The sequence below is a fragment of the Alosa pseudoharengus genome, unplaced genomic scaffold, assembly GCF_046254945.1.
Source record: "Alosa pseudoharengus isolate Yale_2024_CS ecotype anadromous, Long Island Sound unplaced genomic scaffold, YU_APseudo_1.1 YU_APseudo_1.1_scf_1, whole genome shotgun sequence".
In the NCBI taxonomy this organism is placed as follows: Eukaryota; Metazoa; Chordata; class Actinopteri; order Clupeiformes; family Clupeidae; genus Alosa; species Alosa pseudoharengus.
The window spans coordinates 48,023,463-48,040,914 of NW_027468564.1; the positions used below are offsets into that span (position 1 = coordinate 48,023,463).

General features: G+C 42.1%; 6 protein-coding genes across 6 annotated transcripts; 3 read left to right on the forward strand and 3 right to left on the reverse strand.

The window, feature by feature from the left end:
• The first annotated feature begins 828 nt into the window (after positions 1–828).
• On the forward strand, positions 829–1,140 carry LOC143119300 (histone H4). Its single transcript, XM_076280702.1, has one exon. It carries the CDS (start codon positions 829–831, stop codon positions 1,138–1,140), a length of 312 nt encoding a protein of 103 aa, XP_076136817.1.
• A 1,063-nt stretch (positions 1,141–2,203) lies between these two features.
• Positions 2,204–2,593, forward strand: LOC143131127 (histone H2B-like). Its single transcript, XM_076290541.1, has one exon. The coding sequence runs from the start codon at positions 2,204–2,206 to the stop codon at positions 2,576–2,578; it is 375 nt and encodes a 124-aa protein (XP_076146656.1). The 3' UTR covers positions 2,579–2,593.
• A 622-nt stretch (positions 2,594–3,215) lies between these two features.
• Positions 3,216–3,626, reverse strand: LOC143119306 (histone H3). The gene has a single exon (XM_076280715.1). The coding sequence runs from the start codon at positions 3,624–3,626 to the stop codon at positions 3,216–3,218; it is 411 nt and encodes a 136-aa protein (XP_076136830.1).
• Positions 3,627–4,555: 929 nt separating this feature from the next.
• LOC143130946 (uncharacterized) lies at positions 4,556–17,155 on the reverse strand. The gene is made up of 3 exons (XM_076290260.1): positions 16,788–17,155; positions 7,042–7,067; positions 4,556–4,941 (listed from the first exon to the last, which is right to left on the reverse strand). Exons 1-3 carry the CDS (start codon positions 17,153–17,155, stop codon positions 4,556–4,558), a joined length of 780 nt encoding a protein of 259 aa, XP_076146375.1.
• On the reverse strand, positions 5,424–6,029 carry LOC143131004 (histone H1-like). Its single transcript, XM_076290347.1, has one exon. The coding sequence runs from the start codon at positions 6,027–6,029 to the stop codon at positions 5,424–5,426; it is 606 nt and encodes a 201-aa protein (XP_076146462.1).
• On the forward strand, positions 14,625–15,007 carry LOC143131140 (histone H2B-like). Its single transcript, XM_076290569.1, has one exon. The coding sequence runs from the start codon at positions 14,625–14,627 to the stop codon at positions 14,997–14,999; it is 375 nt and encodes a 124-aa protein (XP_076146684.1). The 3' UTR covers positions 15,000–15,007.
• Positions 17,156–17,452: the final 297 nt, after the last annotated feature.

Sequence of the window (17,452 nt, forward strand, 5' to 3'; positions counted from 1 at the left end):
CAAACGTTGTAGCAACATAAAGACAGATGGTTGGACACTATTGTTTCTCACTGATTCAAATAATGGACAAAACATGTCCTACAACTTGTCTGTGTTTCGAATGAGTGCATCATCAGGGATACAAAGTCCGCTATTTAGTTTGCAACAAACAGAATTGGATGATCTTTCCAAGGCAGGTGTAAGGAACTTGACTGGCAAATTGTTTTCAATTGCAGTTATGAAGTGTGGCTGTCCATTGAAACATGTGGAATTGTGATAAAATATTCTCTTATATTGTCCATATTTTTTAATGATAGTCTCTAGACTTTATCCTTGCACTGTTGGACTTATTTGCACCACCACCATGACACACACTCTCATAGAACACCTTATAGAGCACCTCTCTCATACTCTCATAGAGCACCTGCTTACTGAATCACAGTCCCTGCCCTGTCACTGCAAGCACCTCATGCTTATACATCCATAAGTACATTCACGTGGATCTTTGATTTAGTATTTGTTTACATACCTTTTATGGTATGTTGCGTGTGATGTCTGATGTCTGTATGCTACTAAGACCTTGAATCTATCTATCTATCTATCTATCTATCTATCTATCTATCTATCTAAAAAAGTAGCAATGTCTGCAATGTATTGATATCTACTTTGTTTTGTTGTGAGATGAGGCTAAAGGTCGGATGTGGGCGGTTTTTCCGCGGTGTGCGCGGAAAAGGGAGGGGCAGTGAAGGGGGCAGTGCTTCATAGTTTTCACCAACGTCCTCTCTTTGGTACTAAATCCAAGTTGCGATCCAATATTTCTTCATAATTCTGTAACTTGAACACAGAAAGATGTCTGGCAGAGGTAAAGGAGGCAAAGGTCTTGGAAAGGGAGGCGCTAAGCGTCACCGTAAAGTTCTTCGTGATAACATCCAGGGTATCACCAAGCCTGCAATCAGGCGTCTGGCCCGCCGTGGTGGTGTGAAGCGTATCTCTGGTCTCATCTACGAGGAGACCCGTGGTGTGTTGAAGGTTTTCCTGGAGAACGTGATTCGTGATGCCGTCACCTACACCGAACACGCCAAGAGAAAGACCGTAACCGCTATGGACGTCGTTTATGCTCTGAAACGCCAGGGTCGTACTCTGTACGGTTTTGGTGGTTAAAGATCAGATCTCTTCATCGATTTATACTCAAAAGGCTCTTTTAAGAGCCGCCCAATTCCTTATAAAATGATATATTCCATGTAGGGTAATTTGTATTATGAACTTATGAATGCCCCACTTCCATACAATGACACTGCTACATGATTTGGGCTGTGGGGCACTGCGATCATTTGAGGCTCTTCGCATTGTCTACATCCAATGGTTTGTAGCCAAGAGCCATGTGTTCATATTAAAGTCAAAAACAAAGAAATGCCAGAACGCTTGCTATCAACCTATGTGCAGGTGCGACGCCATGAATGCGCTACAGAATGACCCCATTGTTATTAGGCTTCACAACAAAATCGTCTGGCAAATATAAACAAAACAACAATATAGGCCTAAATGTTGAATAGTCCTACCTACATAACACAAAAGGCCTTCTTTCATCGCTTGAATCGTTACATGCAAAAGCGTTAAACTAATTGTCTTAACTAGTTTTCATAATCTGCTAAGCATACATATGTGGCCTGACTAGAAATATTTACTTTTACAGTAAATTTGGCTTACAGTGGTGTTTCCTATGTTTTACTGCAAATTTGTCATTTTCCCTTTGCAGAATGCTGTGAAAGCCTTTGTTTCCTTTATACTGTAAGAATGGCAGTACCAACAGTATACAATACAGGGCAATCATTACAGTAGAGTTTTGCTGTGCACATTTTATCATGATTCGAGTAAAGCCCCAGGAAAACTAATAATGAATTATAATGTTAAAAGTAAAACTATTTGGCATAGATTTCGAAGGATTACCTTCCTACGGTAGAAAAGAGCGGGAAAGGAAACACAAGAAGGTGGTGTAAACCGATGATCTGTGGGAGGTGCTAACCTTTTCATAATGACCGCCCCCTTCCATAAAAAAAATGACCAATCGTGTCTGGGTATTTAGTTTGGGAGGGAAATGACAGGGCATTCTGCTCGTGAGTGTGTAAATGACGCAGTCCTATATTTACATATAACTTGGTATATATACACCAGGTAACTAAAAATCAAAGTCATACTTTTGATATTTCGTATTAGGAAAATCATCATGCCTGATCCAGCTAAGCCTGCACCAAAGAAGGGGTCCAAGAAAGCCGTGACCAAGACTGCCGCTAAAGGAGGCAAGAAACGCAGAAAGTCCAGGAAGGAAAGTTACGCCATCTACGTGTACAAGGTTCTGAAACAGGTCCATCCTGATACCGGTATCTCTTCCAAGGCCATGGGCATTATGAACTCCTTCGTAAACGACATTTTCGAGCGCATCGCTGGAGAAGCCTCCCGCTTGGCTCACTACAACAAGCGTTCCACCATCTCTTCCAGGGAGATCCAGACCGCTGTGCGTCTGCTTTTGCCCGGTGAGCTGGCTAAGCACGCCGTGTCCGAGGGAACCAAGGCCGTCACCAAGTACACTAGCTCCAAGTAAAGCCGAAATTGAAACCTGCTCCAATTCAAAGGCTCTTTTAAGAGCCACACACATTCTCTTTGAAAAAAAACTTCCAATGTAAATACGAATCACTGCTCTACTTTAATTTACCTACACTTTTACAGAATAAGGGATTTTTTTTATTCTAAGCTACTCTACTTTTATTACTGTACACTTAGGACCTTTAATTTGCCATTTGTCCATACTTGTTACGGCTGCGTTATGCTAAAATGACATGAAACAAGACTAGACACGTTGTCTAAACGATTCCTAGACAATAGCACAGCATCATAACGGTAGACACGTTGGCCATGTTAAAACGGCTGAGGGATTTTGATCGAATAAGGTAACAAAAAGCATAACACTTCGTCAAGGAAGATTTCAGCGAGGTTGTGCTAGTGTCATTTAGCCTACCTAGTCTTATTCGGAGCCGAAACTTCCAATCATTTGTGGGTGAGCAGTGTCTGTCTAATCTGTTAATATTACCTAATTATTGAGGCTGCTTGCATTACATTATCACCTAGGTATTAGTTATCAGACAATACCAAGTAAGTATTTTTTGGAACATAGCTTTTTTTCATATTTGAGTGGCTCTTAAAAGAGCCTTTAAATGATCAGATCTTGACTTCAAATCAGTTTAAGCACGCTCCCCACGGATACGACGAGCCAGCTGGATGTCCTTGGGCATGATTGTGACTCTCTTGGCGTGGATGGCGCACAAGTTAGTGTCCTCAAACAGGCCGACAAGGTAAGCCTCGCTAGCCTCCTGAAGAGCCATGACAGCAGAGCTCTGGAAGCGCAGATCAGTCTTGAAGTCCTGAGCGATTTCTCTGACCAGACGCTGGAAGGGCAGCTTGCGGATCAACAGCTCAGTAGACTTCTGGTAACGACGGATCTCTCTCAGAGCCACGGTACCAGGCCTGTAACGGTGAGGCTTCTTCACTCCACCGGTTGCGGGTGCGCTTTTACGCGCAGCCTTGGTGGCAAGCTGCTTCCTCGGAGCCTTACCTCCGGTAGATTTACGGGCTGTCTGCTTGGTTCTTGCCATTGCGAAGTATTCTTCGAGATTGAAGATTAGTAACACAACTGCAGAACGTGGGTATATAAGGCCTAAGGTCGCATCCTGCCCCCTGTACGTCAGGTTATTGGTCTCCGCTGATTGGTCTGCCTGAAAAATGCAAAGGTCATCCCCTAAAAGGCCTCTATCATTACGTTGATTCTATTCACAATATATTTTCCATATCAATTCAAATTTTAAGAAATGTACTTAAACATTATATCCGCCAGTGCATATAGCCTGATGTAGAAAAAACAAACAATAACTTGTTAGCTAACATGAACAAACACAAATTATGTTCACAATGATGAATACAATTATTTCAATATCAATTCGAATTTAAAGAAATGCACTTAAACATTCCAGCCTTTATTTGCTAAATTTAGGCCTTTAAATATATGCGTGTTTAAATAGGAATAAAGCAAACTACCATTCATGTTTTGTTTTTTATTGAAATAATGCATCCAAATGACAAGGCCCCCAAAACATCCCACAGACTAGGATGATAAACTAAGAACGTGTATAATGCAGTACTTCCTGTTCATGTGCGTGCATGTGGACGTGCACGTGTAGGTGCCTTTGAGGGTTGGGTGCCGATTCATTCTGGTCTTAAGCCATTAAATTGAAAAGAAAAGAAAAAAAAAACACTGACAAATATATTTTATCAATCATCTTAAGAAGTCTGCTGAATCAGAAGTTACTTGCGACTGACATTTTAGAGTGGAGGAACAGGAGTGGCCAAATATTGATCTCTAGTAGAAGATATCTTGTTCTTCAATTGCTTTTTACACATGTAAGCTACGTAAAGAAACATTTTTTGACATAACAAAAATTATATCAAAGGCAACTTGGAATTTTCTTTTCAAGACATGTAGGTGGCTCTTAAAAGAGCCTTTGTTCTGGAGACTTAGGAAGATGGTTTACTTGGACTTCTCCGTCTTCTTGGGCAGCAAAACAGCCTGGATGTTAGGCAGCACACCACCCTGAGCGATGGTCACTCCGCCGAGCAGTTTGTTCAACTCCTCGTCGTTACGCACAGCCAGCTGCAGATGGCGGGGAATGATACGGGTCTTCTTGTTGTCACGGGCAGCGTTACCGGCCAACTCTAGGATCTCAGCAGTCAGGTACTCGAGCACAGCAGCCAAGTAGACCGGTGCACCAGCGCCGACACGCTGAGCATAGTTGCCTTTACGCAGCAGCCTGTGCACACGGCCGACGGGGAACTGCAGTCCAGCCCTGGATGAACGTGTCTTGGCCTTTGCTCTGGCCTTGCCGCCGGTTTTGCCTCTGCCGCTCATGTTTGTAGTAGATGTTTAGAGTTCGTCTGAAATACTCAAATGCTCAGCTACGGCCAGGCATGTCCTATTATCCCTCATCAGCGCAGGGGTACTTAGTGCCCCAGTGGCTGAGAACACAATGCTGAGAGCCAATCAATGTGTAGCTCGCTGCGGGACATCATCTTGGGTTCTATTTTATGATAACGTAATAATTAAATTAAATGTATTTTAAGGTTGAATTCATGATCCATTAGTTAATTACCCACATACTGTTTATTACCACCGTTTAAACTTCCATCTGAACCAGTGAGTTTTTTGATAATTTATTTGGTCAATCACGCAGTAGGACATTTGTGAAAGTTATAGAGAGCAAACCAGTCGGTGTGTAAATGTACACACTCAAAGCGAGTATGTTTATATAACAGCAGGTACTATTGGAATAAACCCATTCAGATAACTTTTGGGTGGCTCTTAAAAGAGCCGTTTTGTAAACTTGTTGAAAACGCAACATTTACTTCTTTTTGGGTGCAGCCTTTTTGGGCTTGGCAGCTTTAGGCTTGGCCGCCTTGGGTTTCGCTACCTTTGCTTTCTTGGGGCTCTTTGCTGCCTTCTTGGGTGCAGCGGGCTTCTTAGCCTTCTTCGGGCTCTTCGTTGCCTTTTTCGGCGTGGCGGGCTTCTTGGCTGCTTTCTTCGGAGACTTTTTAGCGGCCGCCAGCTTCTTAGCTGCTGCCTTCTTAGGCTTTTTAGCAGCGGCAGGTTTCTTCGCTGCTGGCTTCTTAGCTTTAGGAGCTGCCTTTTTTGCAGGCTTCTTTTCCACCGCCTTGTTCAGCTTGAAGGAGCCGGAGGCACCAGTTCCCTTGGTCTGGACCAGAGTTCCCTTGGTGACCAAACTCTTGATGGCCACCTTGACACGAGCGTTGTTCTTTTCCACATCGTACCCACCAGCCGCCAAAGCTTTCTTCAGCGCAGCCAGAGAAACTCCCTTCTTCTCTTTGGAGGCAGAGATAGCCTTGACGACGAGCTCGCCCACACTAGGCCCAGTTTTCTTGGGTCGGGGCGCCTTCTTCTTGGGGGCCTTTGCTGGGGCCGCAGCGGGGGCTGGAGCAGCTTCTGCCATTGTATCGTATAGATTTTCCGCACAAACAAGCTGAGACAATGAATGTCGGACGGAGTCGGTGGGCTGGACTTAAAATAAACATGAGAACCATTTAGTCTCAGCAGACTGAGAGCTCTCCCGGCATGTGGTGAAGAAATCACTTGTGTTTTCTCCTAGCACTTTTTGAAACAATTATCAGTAACTATACAACATTTGCCAATAAGACGATGTCTGTTGTGAAGAGCACAGCCTACACTTTAAAATGAATATATGGGGTGTTATGGTTGCCCTTTATCCCTTTTGCAACGAACTGGGAACTTTTGATGTCTTGGTGGAAATTTTACTGAGAAAAACATGAGAAATGTTGTGAGAAAAACAGGCACATAATGATAATAAAACCGTGCAATGCATCAACAAAAAAGTGGCACAGACCAAGAGACAAGTCTCGGTAACGTGTAAAAGCAGTGACACTGTCGTTTTTGCAAAGGTGTACTTTACACAGGGGAGCTTTTTGGACACCGCGAAACACAGTTGATAAACGTGCACCACACGGCTATACCATACAGTTGGCCGCAGTAAAGTAACACCTTAATTTACAGTTTTTCTCAGTCGCTTTGGTGCTTTTCTCACATCACTAACATTTGCACAGCAGTTAGTGCATTTCTCAAAACAATTAGTGCAAACTGCAAAACCTAGTGGATAACCTGCTAAAGCACGTCACTTGCTCAAAATGGATAATCCATTCCTCAAAAGCAAATATTTATGTCAATGAAACTGCCAGTGCCATCAAAATGAGAAGTCTTAACACCATCGTTTATGAACAAGATAGTCAAATGGCTTTGTCATGTTTTCATTATGACAGTTTATGCTCTGAGTGTTTTCCCTTGCAAAAAATGTCAGAACTCAGTGACACTACCTGAAAATGCTCAAGACAACACTATACAGTACTTGTACAGCCATTTGAAAACTACAGTAAAGTTACAAATTGCTGTAGTTAGGGGAGTGAGTACAAGACACTGAATATGTACGTTTCAGAGTTTTATTATGCTCTTTGCAATTCTACAGCATTGTGACAGAATTTGTCACCAATTTTGTATGTAATGACTCAAGCAATGAAATGAAGACTAATAGTTTTATTGGGAACGACTATTCAGCATCCATAAGTATAGTTAATGTTGACTGACATGACAAAGCAACTGATACATGTTCAAAAGCATTTGCAATTTGTTCAGAGGAAGGAGAAATTGCTACTATGATGTGCACAAATGACTAAATGTTGTGGAGGTTGAACTAATAGTTATGATAATTTTCATTCTGATCTGAGAAAAGCACCAAAGCGACTGAGAAAAACGGCAATACTATTGCAGAGTGTATTTGGTCCTACTCCAAATTAGTGTAAAAGTGAAGTGTAACAGTAAAACAAACTCTAAAAAGAGTAAATAATTAACACTCATGTACCTTGTATAGTCTTTAAAATCAGCACTGCAAATTAAGTAACTCTGCATATATGTTTTTCTTAGTGTTAAAAATCTACTCTGTTATGATGTCAAATCAATTCTGAGAAGAATTAAAATCCTTTGCTCATTAACACATTATGTTATTTAAACTTTACACTGGGGGATCAGATGAGTCAGATACAGTGTAAACCCAGCTCTTGTGATTCCTATGACAGTGTGTATTCTCACAGATTCACTTCCAAGTTAGGTTTGCCGATGGTACAGCAGTCCCAGACCTCATCTCCAACAACAATAAGACTGCCTTCTTGGAGAATGTGCAGAAGCTGAATGTTAACAAAACCAAGGGGCTAATTGTGGACTTCAAAATGAAGCTGCAGCAGACTTCACACCCATCTCTTGATTGATGCAAAACAGGTATAGAGACTTAGTGGTTTTAAATATCTGGGAGTACACATGTCTCAGGACCTGACATGGAGGGTATTCCAATTACGTGGTTCCTGAGTAAGTTAACTTACCTAGCGTTCATGGGCATCGGAAAAACTTTTTCCCAGTGAAAACGTCATCATTCCGCATCATTCACCTCACCTCATGTGTGAGTCAGAGGTCGGAAACTGGGGCTAGATTTTGCTAACAGAGTTGCCCAGTTAGGGGCGTGTCATCACTTTTGTCGTCACGTTGTAGTTCGTTTGTAGTCCATGTGGCCTTCCATGTCCAACAGTTTTACAGTTTTTTTCTGAATGCTTAAACACATTTTTTGTAACTATGGCTTTTTTTGCAAAACTCTACACACAAATGGCAAAACCACTCACTGAGTTCGCAAAACTAAAAGCACAAACACTGCTTTGCACTCAGTTTGCAATTTTTTAACACACACTTTGCACAACTGTAGGCACAATGGCTATTATTTACACTATTTTGCCAACTCTCTGGCACACTTTCTCATGTGAAAACTGTTTTAGATAATTAGTTCACTTTGCAATCAGCCTAAGCACTATAAATAAGCCACAGGTAATGTACAATGGGTACAATGGAGTGAGCAGGAAGAGTGAGAAGAGAAAGAAATAGCCCTTTTACAGACAAAAAAACAGTCTACATGTGGGGATATTGTCATGTCAGGCCTGGATACGTTATTCCAGAATATATTTTTCCCGGTGCCTTGGACTAGGACATTGCATGTGATGAAGACAGAATTTTGAGAGAGACGACCCGATGTAGACTGATTTGTTTTGTCTCAGTGAAATGCTATTTTGTGTTTTGACTTGGAAAAACACACTTGTGTTTGTTTTGATGTGTGTAAATAAACACTAATACTTGAAGTTTGGATCCCTGTATGTTTACAGAACTATGACAAAAGTATGACCTCAAACTGACATAGTCTACCTTGTGCACAGAGAAAGCAAAAGCCAGATGTGTTTTTTATTCATACCATCAGTGTGTTGTTGGCACATTGTGTGCTTACTATTGTGATGGCTTGTGTTTACTGTTAGATACGAAAACACCATTTTTACGAAGGTGTGAAGAGTTAAGAAAGGCGTGTTAGCTTTTGCAAGAGAACTACAATGTTTTGCTGATTGGGTGAGAGGTTTTGCCATTTGTGTGTAGAGTTTTGCAAAAAAAAGCCATAGTTACAAAAAATGTGCTTAAGCAATCAGAAAAAACTGTAATGTGAAGTTGGGAATTTGCCATTTTTGTCACTTGAAAGCTGCATATCTTTCATTTTAAGCAAATACAGTTATTTATTTAGGATTAGTGAGCGTATGTTTTAACCTTTGTTGTGGCATCCGTGTTTGTCACACATTCCGACGGCAAAGTACATGAACACTTGCTGTGGGAAAAACAAAGTAATCACGGGGGCGGTCCTTGTCATTCCCAGGTGCCATGAATGCACCATCAGAGTAAGTGGTAAACCTCCTAATAAAAGATATGGCTTCATTCTCCTAACAAAACAATGCCATAGGGCTCTTGTGGTAGGAGTCACAGCCCTATCACCTCCCCATGTGACAGGGTCTGATAACACTGTGACATAGCCTGACAAATAAATATGATTTCAACTTTGCATTACCTTTATTGCATGCACAATGCTTTGAATGCATGCCATAGGCTACAGCCATAGGTTTCCCTGTATAAAGAAAAGTCAATCCTGTCACACCGCCTTCAGTCCTGTCACACGGGACATTATGATATAAAAAATTATTAGTTGAGAAAATATTGATTAATCAATTTAATAAATTGTGTAGATGAGGTTGAGGTATGCGTTTGCAAATAAATCTCCTTTGTAAAGTAAAATAAAGTAAAATTTGATCAACAAACGATTATTATGTGCTTACCGTCCACTATGTGTGTTTGAAAAAAAAAAATGCTTATATTTCTTATGGGGATTACACAGTATCTTACAAAAACAAACGTTGTAGCAACATAAAGACATATGGTTTGACACAATTGTTTCTCACTGATTCTTGAAATAATGGACAAAACATGTCTGTGACGCCGCGGCTATCTGCGCGTCCTCACGTGACCATATAATGGCCGCACCAAACTTAAAGCATGTAGTACGTTTAAACAATGGACTTGTGTTCATAATGTACATGTGGTCAAACTATTAATATTCATTGCCATGGACTGTGTTGCGTTAGGTTGAGTTTGTGTGTGTTTGGCCGATGGATGCATACATGACGTGGAATCACACCAAACATCTTCCCACGCATTCGCGCTCATTCATTTCTATTTCATTCACTCACGGCAAAACTCAGTTTTGTTACGATAAAATAAGCATTGATTTAGAAACTGCAAAGCCTGTGTACATTTTCTGTAATGAGAAAATATGTGAGTGTTGTACGGTGTTTGTGTATTTGATGTTTGGAAAGTGCAACTTCTTACCGTCGCTATGGCCGGTGATTTCCTGGGGCTTCTAGGAAGCGCGATCCCGATACGGGATGACTATATGGAAGGGTGCGTTCGCGAACGACACACTTGCGTCCTTGCCAAATCTATTATTGTTAGTCGACTCTGTATTTTGTATGTAATGGCATGTGTCCATGCATTGATATTACTAAGTAGGTCTTATGGGTTCTTATTGTGTACCGGTACTCTTTTAACTGTGTTTGATGTGAAATTTATGATATTATGAGTAAACACCCCTGCCTGTGTAGAGACTAATGGTGTGGGGTTTGCCAATGCATAAAAAGGTGTGTGTGTCATTTGGAAGGGACCCCTCAAGAGACAGAACTGCTTGCTGTTGCTAAAGGTATTGTGTAAAACCTTACTAAGCCTAGTGTTGTTGAATTTAGTGCTGTTATCTCTGGCTGAATATAGCCATAGCCTTTTTGTTTCGTTTATCAAGTATTTTTGTTTCTGTTTTGTTTTTATTTTCGTCGCATTATTTTTTTTCCTATAATTTTGCACTGGATGACTCATACTCTAGGTGATGGAAAAATACAATATCAATATTCACGCCATTTCTGCCTGACTTCTGCCATTTGTGCCAAGCCCTAAGACCCTCGACAAACTACTTTTTAACACATGTCCTACAACTTGTCTGTGTTTCGAATGTGCATCATCAGGGACACAAAGTCCGCTATTTAGTTTGCAACAAAAATAATCATCTGGATGATCTTTCCAAGGCAGGTGTAGGGAACTTGACTGGCAAATGGTTTTCAATTGCAGTTATGAAGTGCGCCTGTCCATTGAAACATGTGGAATTGTGATAAAATATTCTCTTATATTGTCCATATTTTTTAATGATAGTCCCTAGACTTTATCCTTGCACTGTTGGACTTATTTGCACCACCACCATGACACACACTCTCATAGAACACCTTATAGAGCACCTCTCTCACTCTCATAGAGCACATGCTTACTGAATCACAGTCCCTGCCCTGTCACTGCAAGCACCTCATGCTTATACATCCATAAGCACATTCATGTGGATCTTTGATTTAGCATTTTTTGTCATACCTTTTATGGTATGTTGCGTGTGATGTCTGATGTCTGTATGCTACTGAGACCTTGAATCTATCTATCTAAAAAAGTAGCAATTTCTGCAATGTATTGATATCGGTTCTACTTTATTTTGTTGTGAGATGAGGCTAAAGGTCGGATGTGGGCGGGTTTTTTTTAAGTTTATTAGCCTACTTGGTGTGCGCGAAGAAGTGAGGGCAGTGAAGGGGGCAGTGCTTCGTAGTTTTCACCAACGTCCTCTCTTTGGTACTAAATTAGAGTTGCGATCCAACGTTTCTTCATAATTCTGTAACTTGAACACAGAACAATCAGGGTTGCCAGATTGGGCGGTTTCCCGCCCAATTGGGCGGTTTTGCAATCTATTTTGCGGGCAAAAATGGGTTTGGGCGGGTGTATAAAAATTGGGCTGGTTTCGGATCAGTTCGGCGGGTTTTTGTAGCCGAAACACATAGGCACTTCAGACCCTTCTTCCAGCGACCCTCAGCAGGCAGCAGTCTCTCACTCACTCACTCACTCACACACCCTCTGGCTGACGTGCCCCCTAAACTCACAACAGACACTCTCAGCTCACGTCACCTTATGTATCGAAACATGCATTCTAGCTATAAATGGCATAGTGCATGGTATTTCCATAACCGCGAGATATGCGCTTCACAATGACGGCAATTAGTTGTTAGATATTCATAGCAGACAGTAAAGCCCAGCAGTAATTTATCTAAAATAACACATATTAAGTACCATTCATGATGTTGTCAAATATTGAAGTTGTGGGAAGTTTAAGCTGTATGTTTCTTTCGTCCCCCATGTCGTTTCATTTATCCCGGCCAGGACGAATGAAACAAAACGCACGTTCGATTTCTCCTTAAATAACTCCTGAATGGTTTTGTTCAGACCTGAAAATGCAACTGTATTTGACAGAGGACAGATGTAGGTTGCTTGTGACAAAATATTAGCTTTCAGTGTTTTACGATGTCTTTGTAAATTACGTTTAATTAAAAAGTGTTTCAGTCTGGTTCTCCCCTACTGCGGCGCAGACCGCCCTTCAAACACACAGCTCGCGGGGTTTTCAAATTTAGCTAGCTGACTGACAATATCAATATGCCAAAGTGGGCAAAGATCATTTTCTCATTACAGTCAATCTCTTCATGAGGGTGCACACTGCTGAAAGATTACCTACGAGACAGGATGGACTTTCCCTTCTTTCAGGGTTGATGGATTTGCGCACAGGTCTTGCGCGAATGCTTGACATAGGACTACGGCCCACGTTCCGTCTAGCCCGACAGTTGTTGAGGAAGTTTGACAAAGCCTACTAGAACTTTTTTGTGTAGAGATGGCCCGCCATGCATGAACGTTCTGCTTCTGCATGAGCGCACTGACACCCCTGTTCGTTCAACTCGACTTTCATGAAAACTCTAGGTTTAACTGCCTGTCAGGTCTACTAATTGTTCTAAATTACAGGTGTCAAACTCAAGTTTGCCTTTAGCCTATATCTGGCGTATGAAAATATTTTTTGCGTGTATAGAGTTGCCATGCATGAACACACTGCTTCTGCAAAGAGCGCACTGACACTGTCCTAAATAGCCTATGTTCAGCGCGATTTTCATGAAAAATCTAGGCCTAACTGCCTGTCTCAGGGAATAGATAGTGCCTATGTATTAATTAATTGTTCTAAATCACAGGTGTCAGACTCAAGTTTAACTCAAGCCTTTAGCCTACATATGGCTAAGTCCAAAAATGGGTAATTTTAAAGCTTGTTAATGATTTCAATGTGTTTAAATGAGAAACAAGCAAAAGCTAATTTGGGCGGTTTTTTGTGCATTCTCGCGGTTTTTGACGAGGCTTTGGGCTGGAAAACCTTGCTGGCATCTGGCAACACTGAGAACAATGTCTGGCAGAGGTAAAGGAGGTAAAGGTCTTGGAAAGGGAGGCGCTAAGCGTCATCGCAAAGTTCTTCGTGATAACATCCAGGGTATCACCAAGCCTGCAATCAGACGTTTGGCTCGCCGTGGTGGTGTAAAACGTATCTCTGGTCTCATCTACGAAGAGACCCGTGGCGTGTTGAAGGTTTTCCTGGAGAACGTGATTCGTGATGCTGTCACCTACACCGAGCACGCTAAAAGAAAGACCGTAACCGCTATGGACGTCGTCTATGCTCTGAAACGCCAGGGTCGTACTTTGTACGGTTTTGGTGGTTAAAGATCAGATCTCTTCATCGATTTATACCCAAAAGGCTCTTTTAAGAGCCACCCAATTCCTTATAAAATGATCTATTCCATGTAGGGTAATTTGTATTATGAACTTACTAATGCCCCACTTCCATACAATGACACACTGCTACAGAATTTGGGCTGTAGGGCACTGCGATCATATGAGGCTCTTCGCATTGTCTACATCCAATGGTTTGTAGCCAAGAACCATGTGTTCATATTAATCTCAAAAACAAAGAAATGCCAGAACGCTTGCCATCCTAACCTCCTATGTGCAGGTGCGACGCCATGAATGCGCTACAGAATGACCCCATTGTTATTAAGGTTCACAACTAAATCGTCTGGCAAATATAAACAAAACAACAATATAGGCCTACATGTTGAATAGTCCTACCTACATAACACAAAAGGCCTTCTTTCGTCGCTTGAATCGTTACATGCAAAAGTGTTAAACTAATTGTCTTAACTAGTTTTCATAATTTGCTAAGCATATGTGGCCTGACAGACAGGAACGTCAGGGTGTATAGGCTAGAAATATTTACTTGTACAGTACATTTGGCTTACAGTGGTGTTTCCTATGTTTTACTGCAAAATTTGTAATTTTCCCTTTGCAGAATGCTGTAAAAGCACATTTTTATCATGATTCGAGTAAAGCCCCAGGAAAACTAATAATGAATTATAATGTTGTAAAACTATTTGGCATAGATTTCGAAGGATTACCTTCCTACGGTAGAAAAGAGCGGGAAAGGAAACACAAGAAGGTGGTGTAAACCGATGATCTGTGGGAGGTGCTAACCTTTTCATAATGACCGCCCCCTTCCATACAAAATGACCAATCATGTCTGGGTATTTAGTTTGGGAGGGAAATGACAGGGCATTCTGCTAGTGAGTGTGTAAATGACGCAGTCCTCTATTTACATATAACTTGGTATATATACACCAGGTAACTAAAAAACAAAGTCATACATTTGATATTTCGTATTCGGAAGATCATCATGCCTGATCCAGCTAAGCCCGCCCCAAAGAAGGGGTCCAAGAAAGCCGTGACCAAGACTGCCGCTAAAGGAGGCAAGAAACGCAGAAAGTCCAGGAAGGAAAGTTACGCCATCTACGTGTACAAGGTTCTGAAACAGGTCCATCCTGATACCGGTATCTCTTCTAAAGCCATGGGCATTATGAACTCCTTCGTAAACGACATTTTCGAGCGCATCGCTGGAGAAGCCTCCCGCTTGGCTCACTACAACAAGCGTTCCACTATCTCTTCCAGGGAGATCCAAACCGCTGTGCGTCTGCTTTTGCCCGGTGAGCTGGCTAAGCACGCCGTGTCCGAGGGAACCAAGGCCGTCACCAAGTATACCAGCTCCAAGTAAAGCTGAAATTGAAACCTGCTCCAATTCAAAGGCTCTTTTAAGAGCCACTCACATTTTCTTTGAAAAGAAACTTCCAATGTAAATACGAATCATTGCTCTACTTTAATTTACCTACACTTACTTTGGGAATAAAAAAAAACCCTTATTCTGTAGCTACTGCTACTTTTATTACTGTACACTTAGGACCTTTAATTTGCCATTTGTCCATACTTGTTACGGATGCTTATGCTAAAATGACATGAAACGTTGTCTAAACGATTCCTAGACAATAGCACAGCATCATACTGGGAGACACATTGGCCATGTTACTGTTCCAGACGAAAACTGCACTAAAACGGCTGAGGGATTTTGATCGAATAAGGTAACAAAAAGCATGACACTTCGTCAAGGAAGATTTCAGCGGTTGTGCTAGTGTCATTTACCTAGTCTTATTTGGAGCCGAAACTTCCAACCAATAATTCGTGGGTGAGCAGTGTCTGTCTAATCTGTTAATATTACCTAATTATTGAGGCTGCTTGCATTACATTTTATCACCTAGGTATTAGTTATCAGACAATACCAAATCAGTAAGTATTTTTTGGAACACAGCTTTTTTCATATTTGAGTGGCTCTTAAAAGAGCCTTTAAATTATCAGATCTTGACTTCAAATCAGTTTAAGCACGCTCCCCACGGATACGACGAGCCAGCTGGATGTCTTTGGGCATGATGGTGACCCTCTTGGCGTGGATGGCGCACAAGTTAGTGTCCTCAAACAGGCCGACAAGGTAAGCCTCGCTAGCCTCCTGAAGAGCCATGACAGCAGAGCTCTGGAAGCGCAGATCAGTCTTGAAGTCCTGAGCGATTTCTCTCACCAGACGCTGGAAGGGCAGCTTGCGGATCAGCAGCTCAGTAGACTTCTGGTAACGACGGATCTCTCTCAGAGCCACGGTACCAGGCCTGTAACGGTGAGGCTTCTTCACTCCACCGGTTGCGGGTGCGCTTTTACGCGCAGCCTTGGTGGCGAGCTGCTTCCTCGGAGCCTTACCTCCGGTAGATTTGCGAGCTGTCTGCTTGGTTCTTGCCATTGCGACGTATTCTTCGGAATTGAAGAGTATGAACAGTTCATCGGGGCTTCTGATATATATGGCCTACTCAGCCTGCCCCCCCTGTGTACGTCAGCTTGGTGGTCACCGCTGATTGGTCTTCATCGTTCATTCCGAGTGGCGCCTGAAATTCAAAATACAAAGCCCGCCCCATGTCCTGTATAATAGTATTTAGAAAAACCGAATCAATATAAAATGTAAAATAAAATAATGCACTTAATCATTACATCGGCCAGTGATTATAGCCTGGTATAAAAACAGTCACAACAAACAATACCTTATTAGCTGGCATGTACGAACAAATAATGACTTAAGGTAGCTTGTATTTGCTAAATTAAGTCCTACAAATAACTGCGTGATTATAAACAGGAAAACACAGGCTTACACATGCCTTGTCTCTTATATCAAAGCAGAGTCTTTCTAATGAGGAGACACAGCACTCAAAAAAAATGCTCCATAGAAATGCATGGGTGAGGTTGTAACGCCGTTGTCTACACATACCCCACCCCTTCCTCGGCAAACGTCGACATGTGAATACATTGAGCACAAATTGAGCACCACAAAGCAACTCGCTGAGGGCGAGCTCTGATTACAGAAAATATGTCGATTACCTAAAGAACTTGGAATTTCTTTTTTAAGGTATTTGGGTGGCTCTTAAAAGAGCCTTTGTTTCAGGGGCTTTAGACCTAGCAGATTTATTTGGACTTTTCAGTCTTCTTGGGCAGCAGCACAGCCTGGATATTAGGCAGCACACCACCCTGAGCGATGGTCACTCCGCCGAGTAGTTTGTTCAACTCCTCGTCATTACGCACAGCCAGCTGCAGGTGGCGGGGAATGATACGGGTCTTCTTGTTGTCACGGGCAGCGTTGCCGGCCAACTCCAGGATCTCAGCAGTCAAATACTCGAGTACAGCAGCCAAGTAGACTGGTGCACCAGCGCCAACGCGCTGAGCATAGTTGCCTTTACGTAGCAGCCTGTGCACACGGCCGACGGGGAACTGAAGTCCAGCCCTGGATGAACGAGTCTTGGCCTTTGCTCTGGCCTTGCCGCCGGTTTTACCTCTGCCGCTCATGTTTACAGTTTGAGTTGATAATTCGTCTGGATATTAAATGCTCACTTAAAGTCAGGCATGTCGTATTATTCCACACCAGCGCGGGTTACTCAGTGCCACAATTGGCTGACAATACAATGGTGAGAGCCAATCAAGGTGTAGTTCGTTGCGGGACGTGAATCTGAATTCAATTTGGCGCGTAGCACTTCTCCCTATCAGTGCATTGTCTCCAATCAATAGACACGCATGGCATAGTAGAGAAATACTACATTAATATCACAATTTAAGTTACAGCAAAGTTTCCGGATAAGGGGTTCT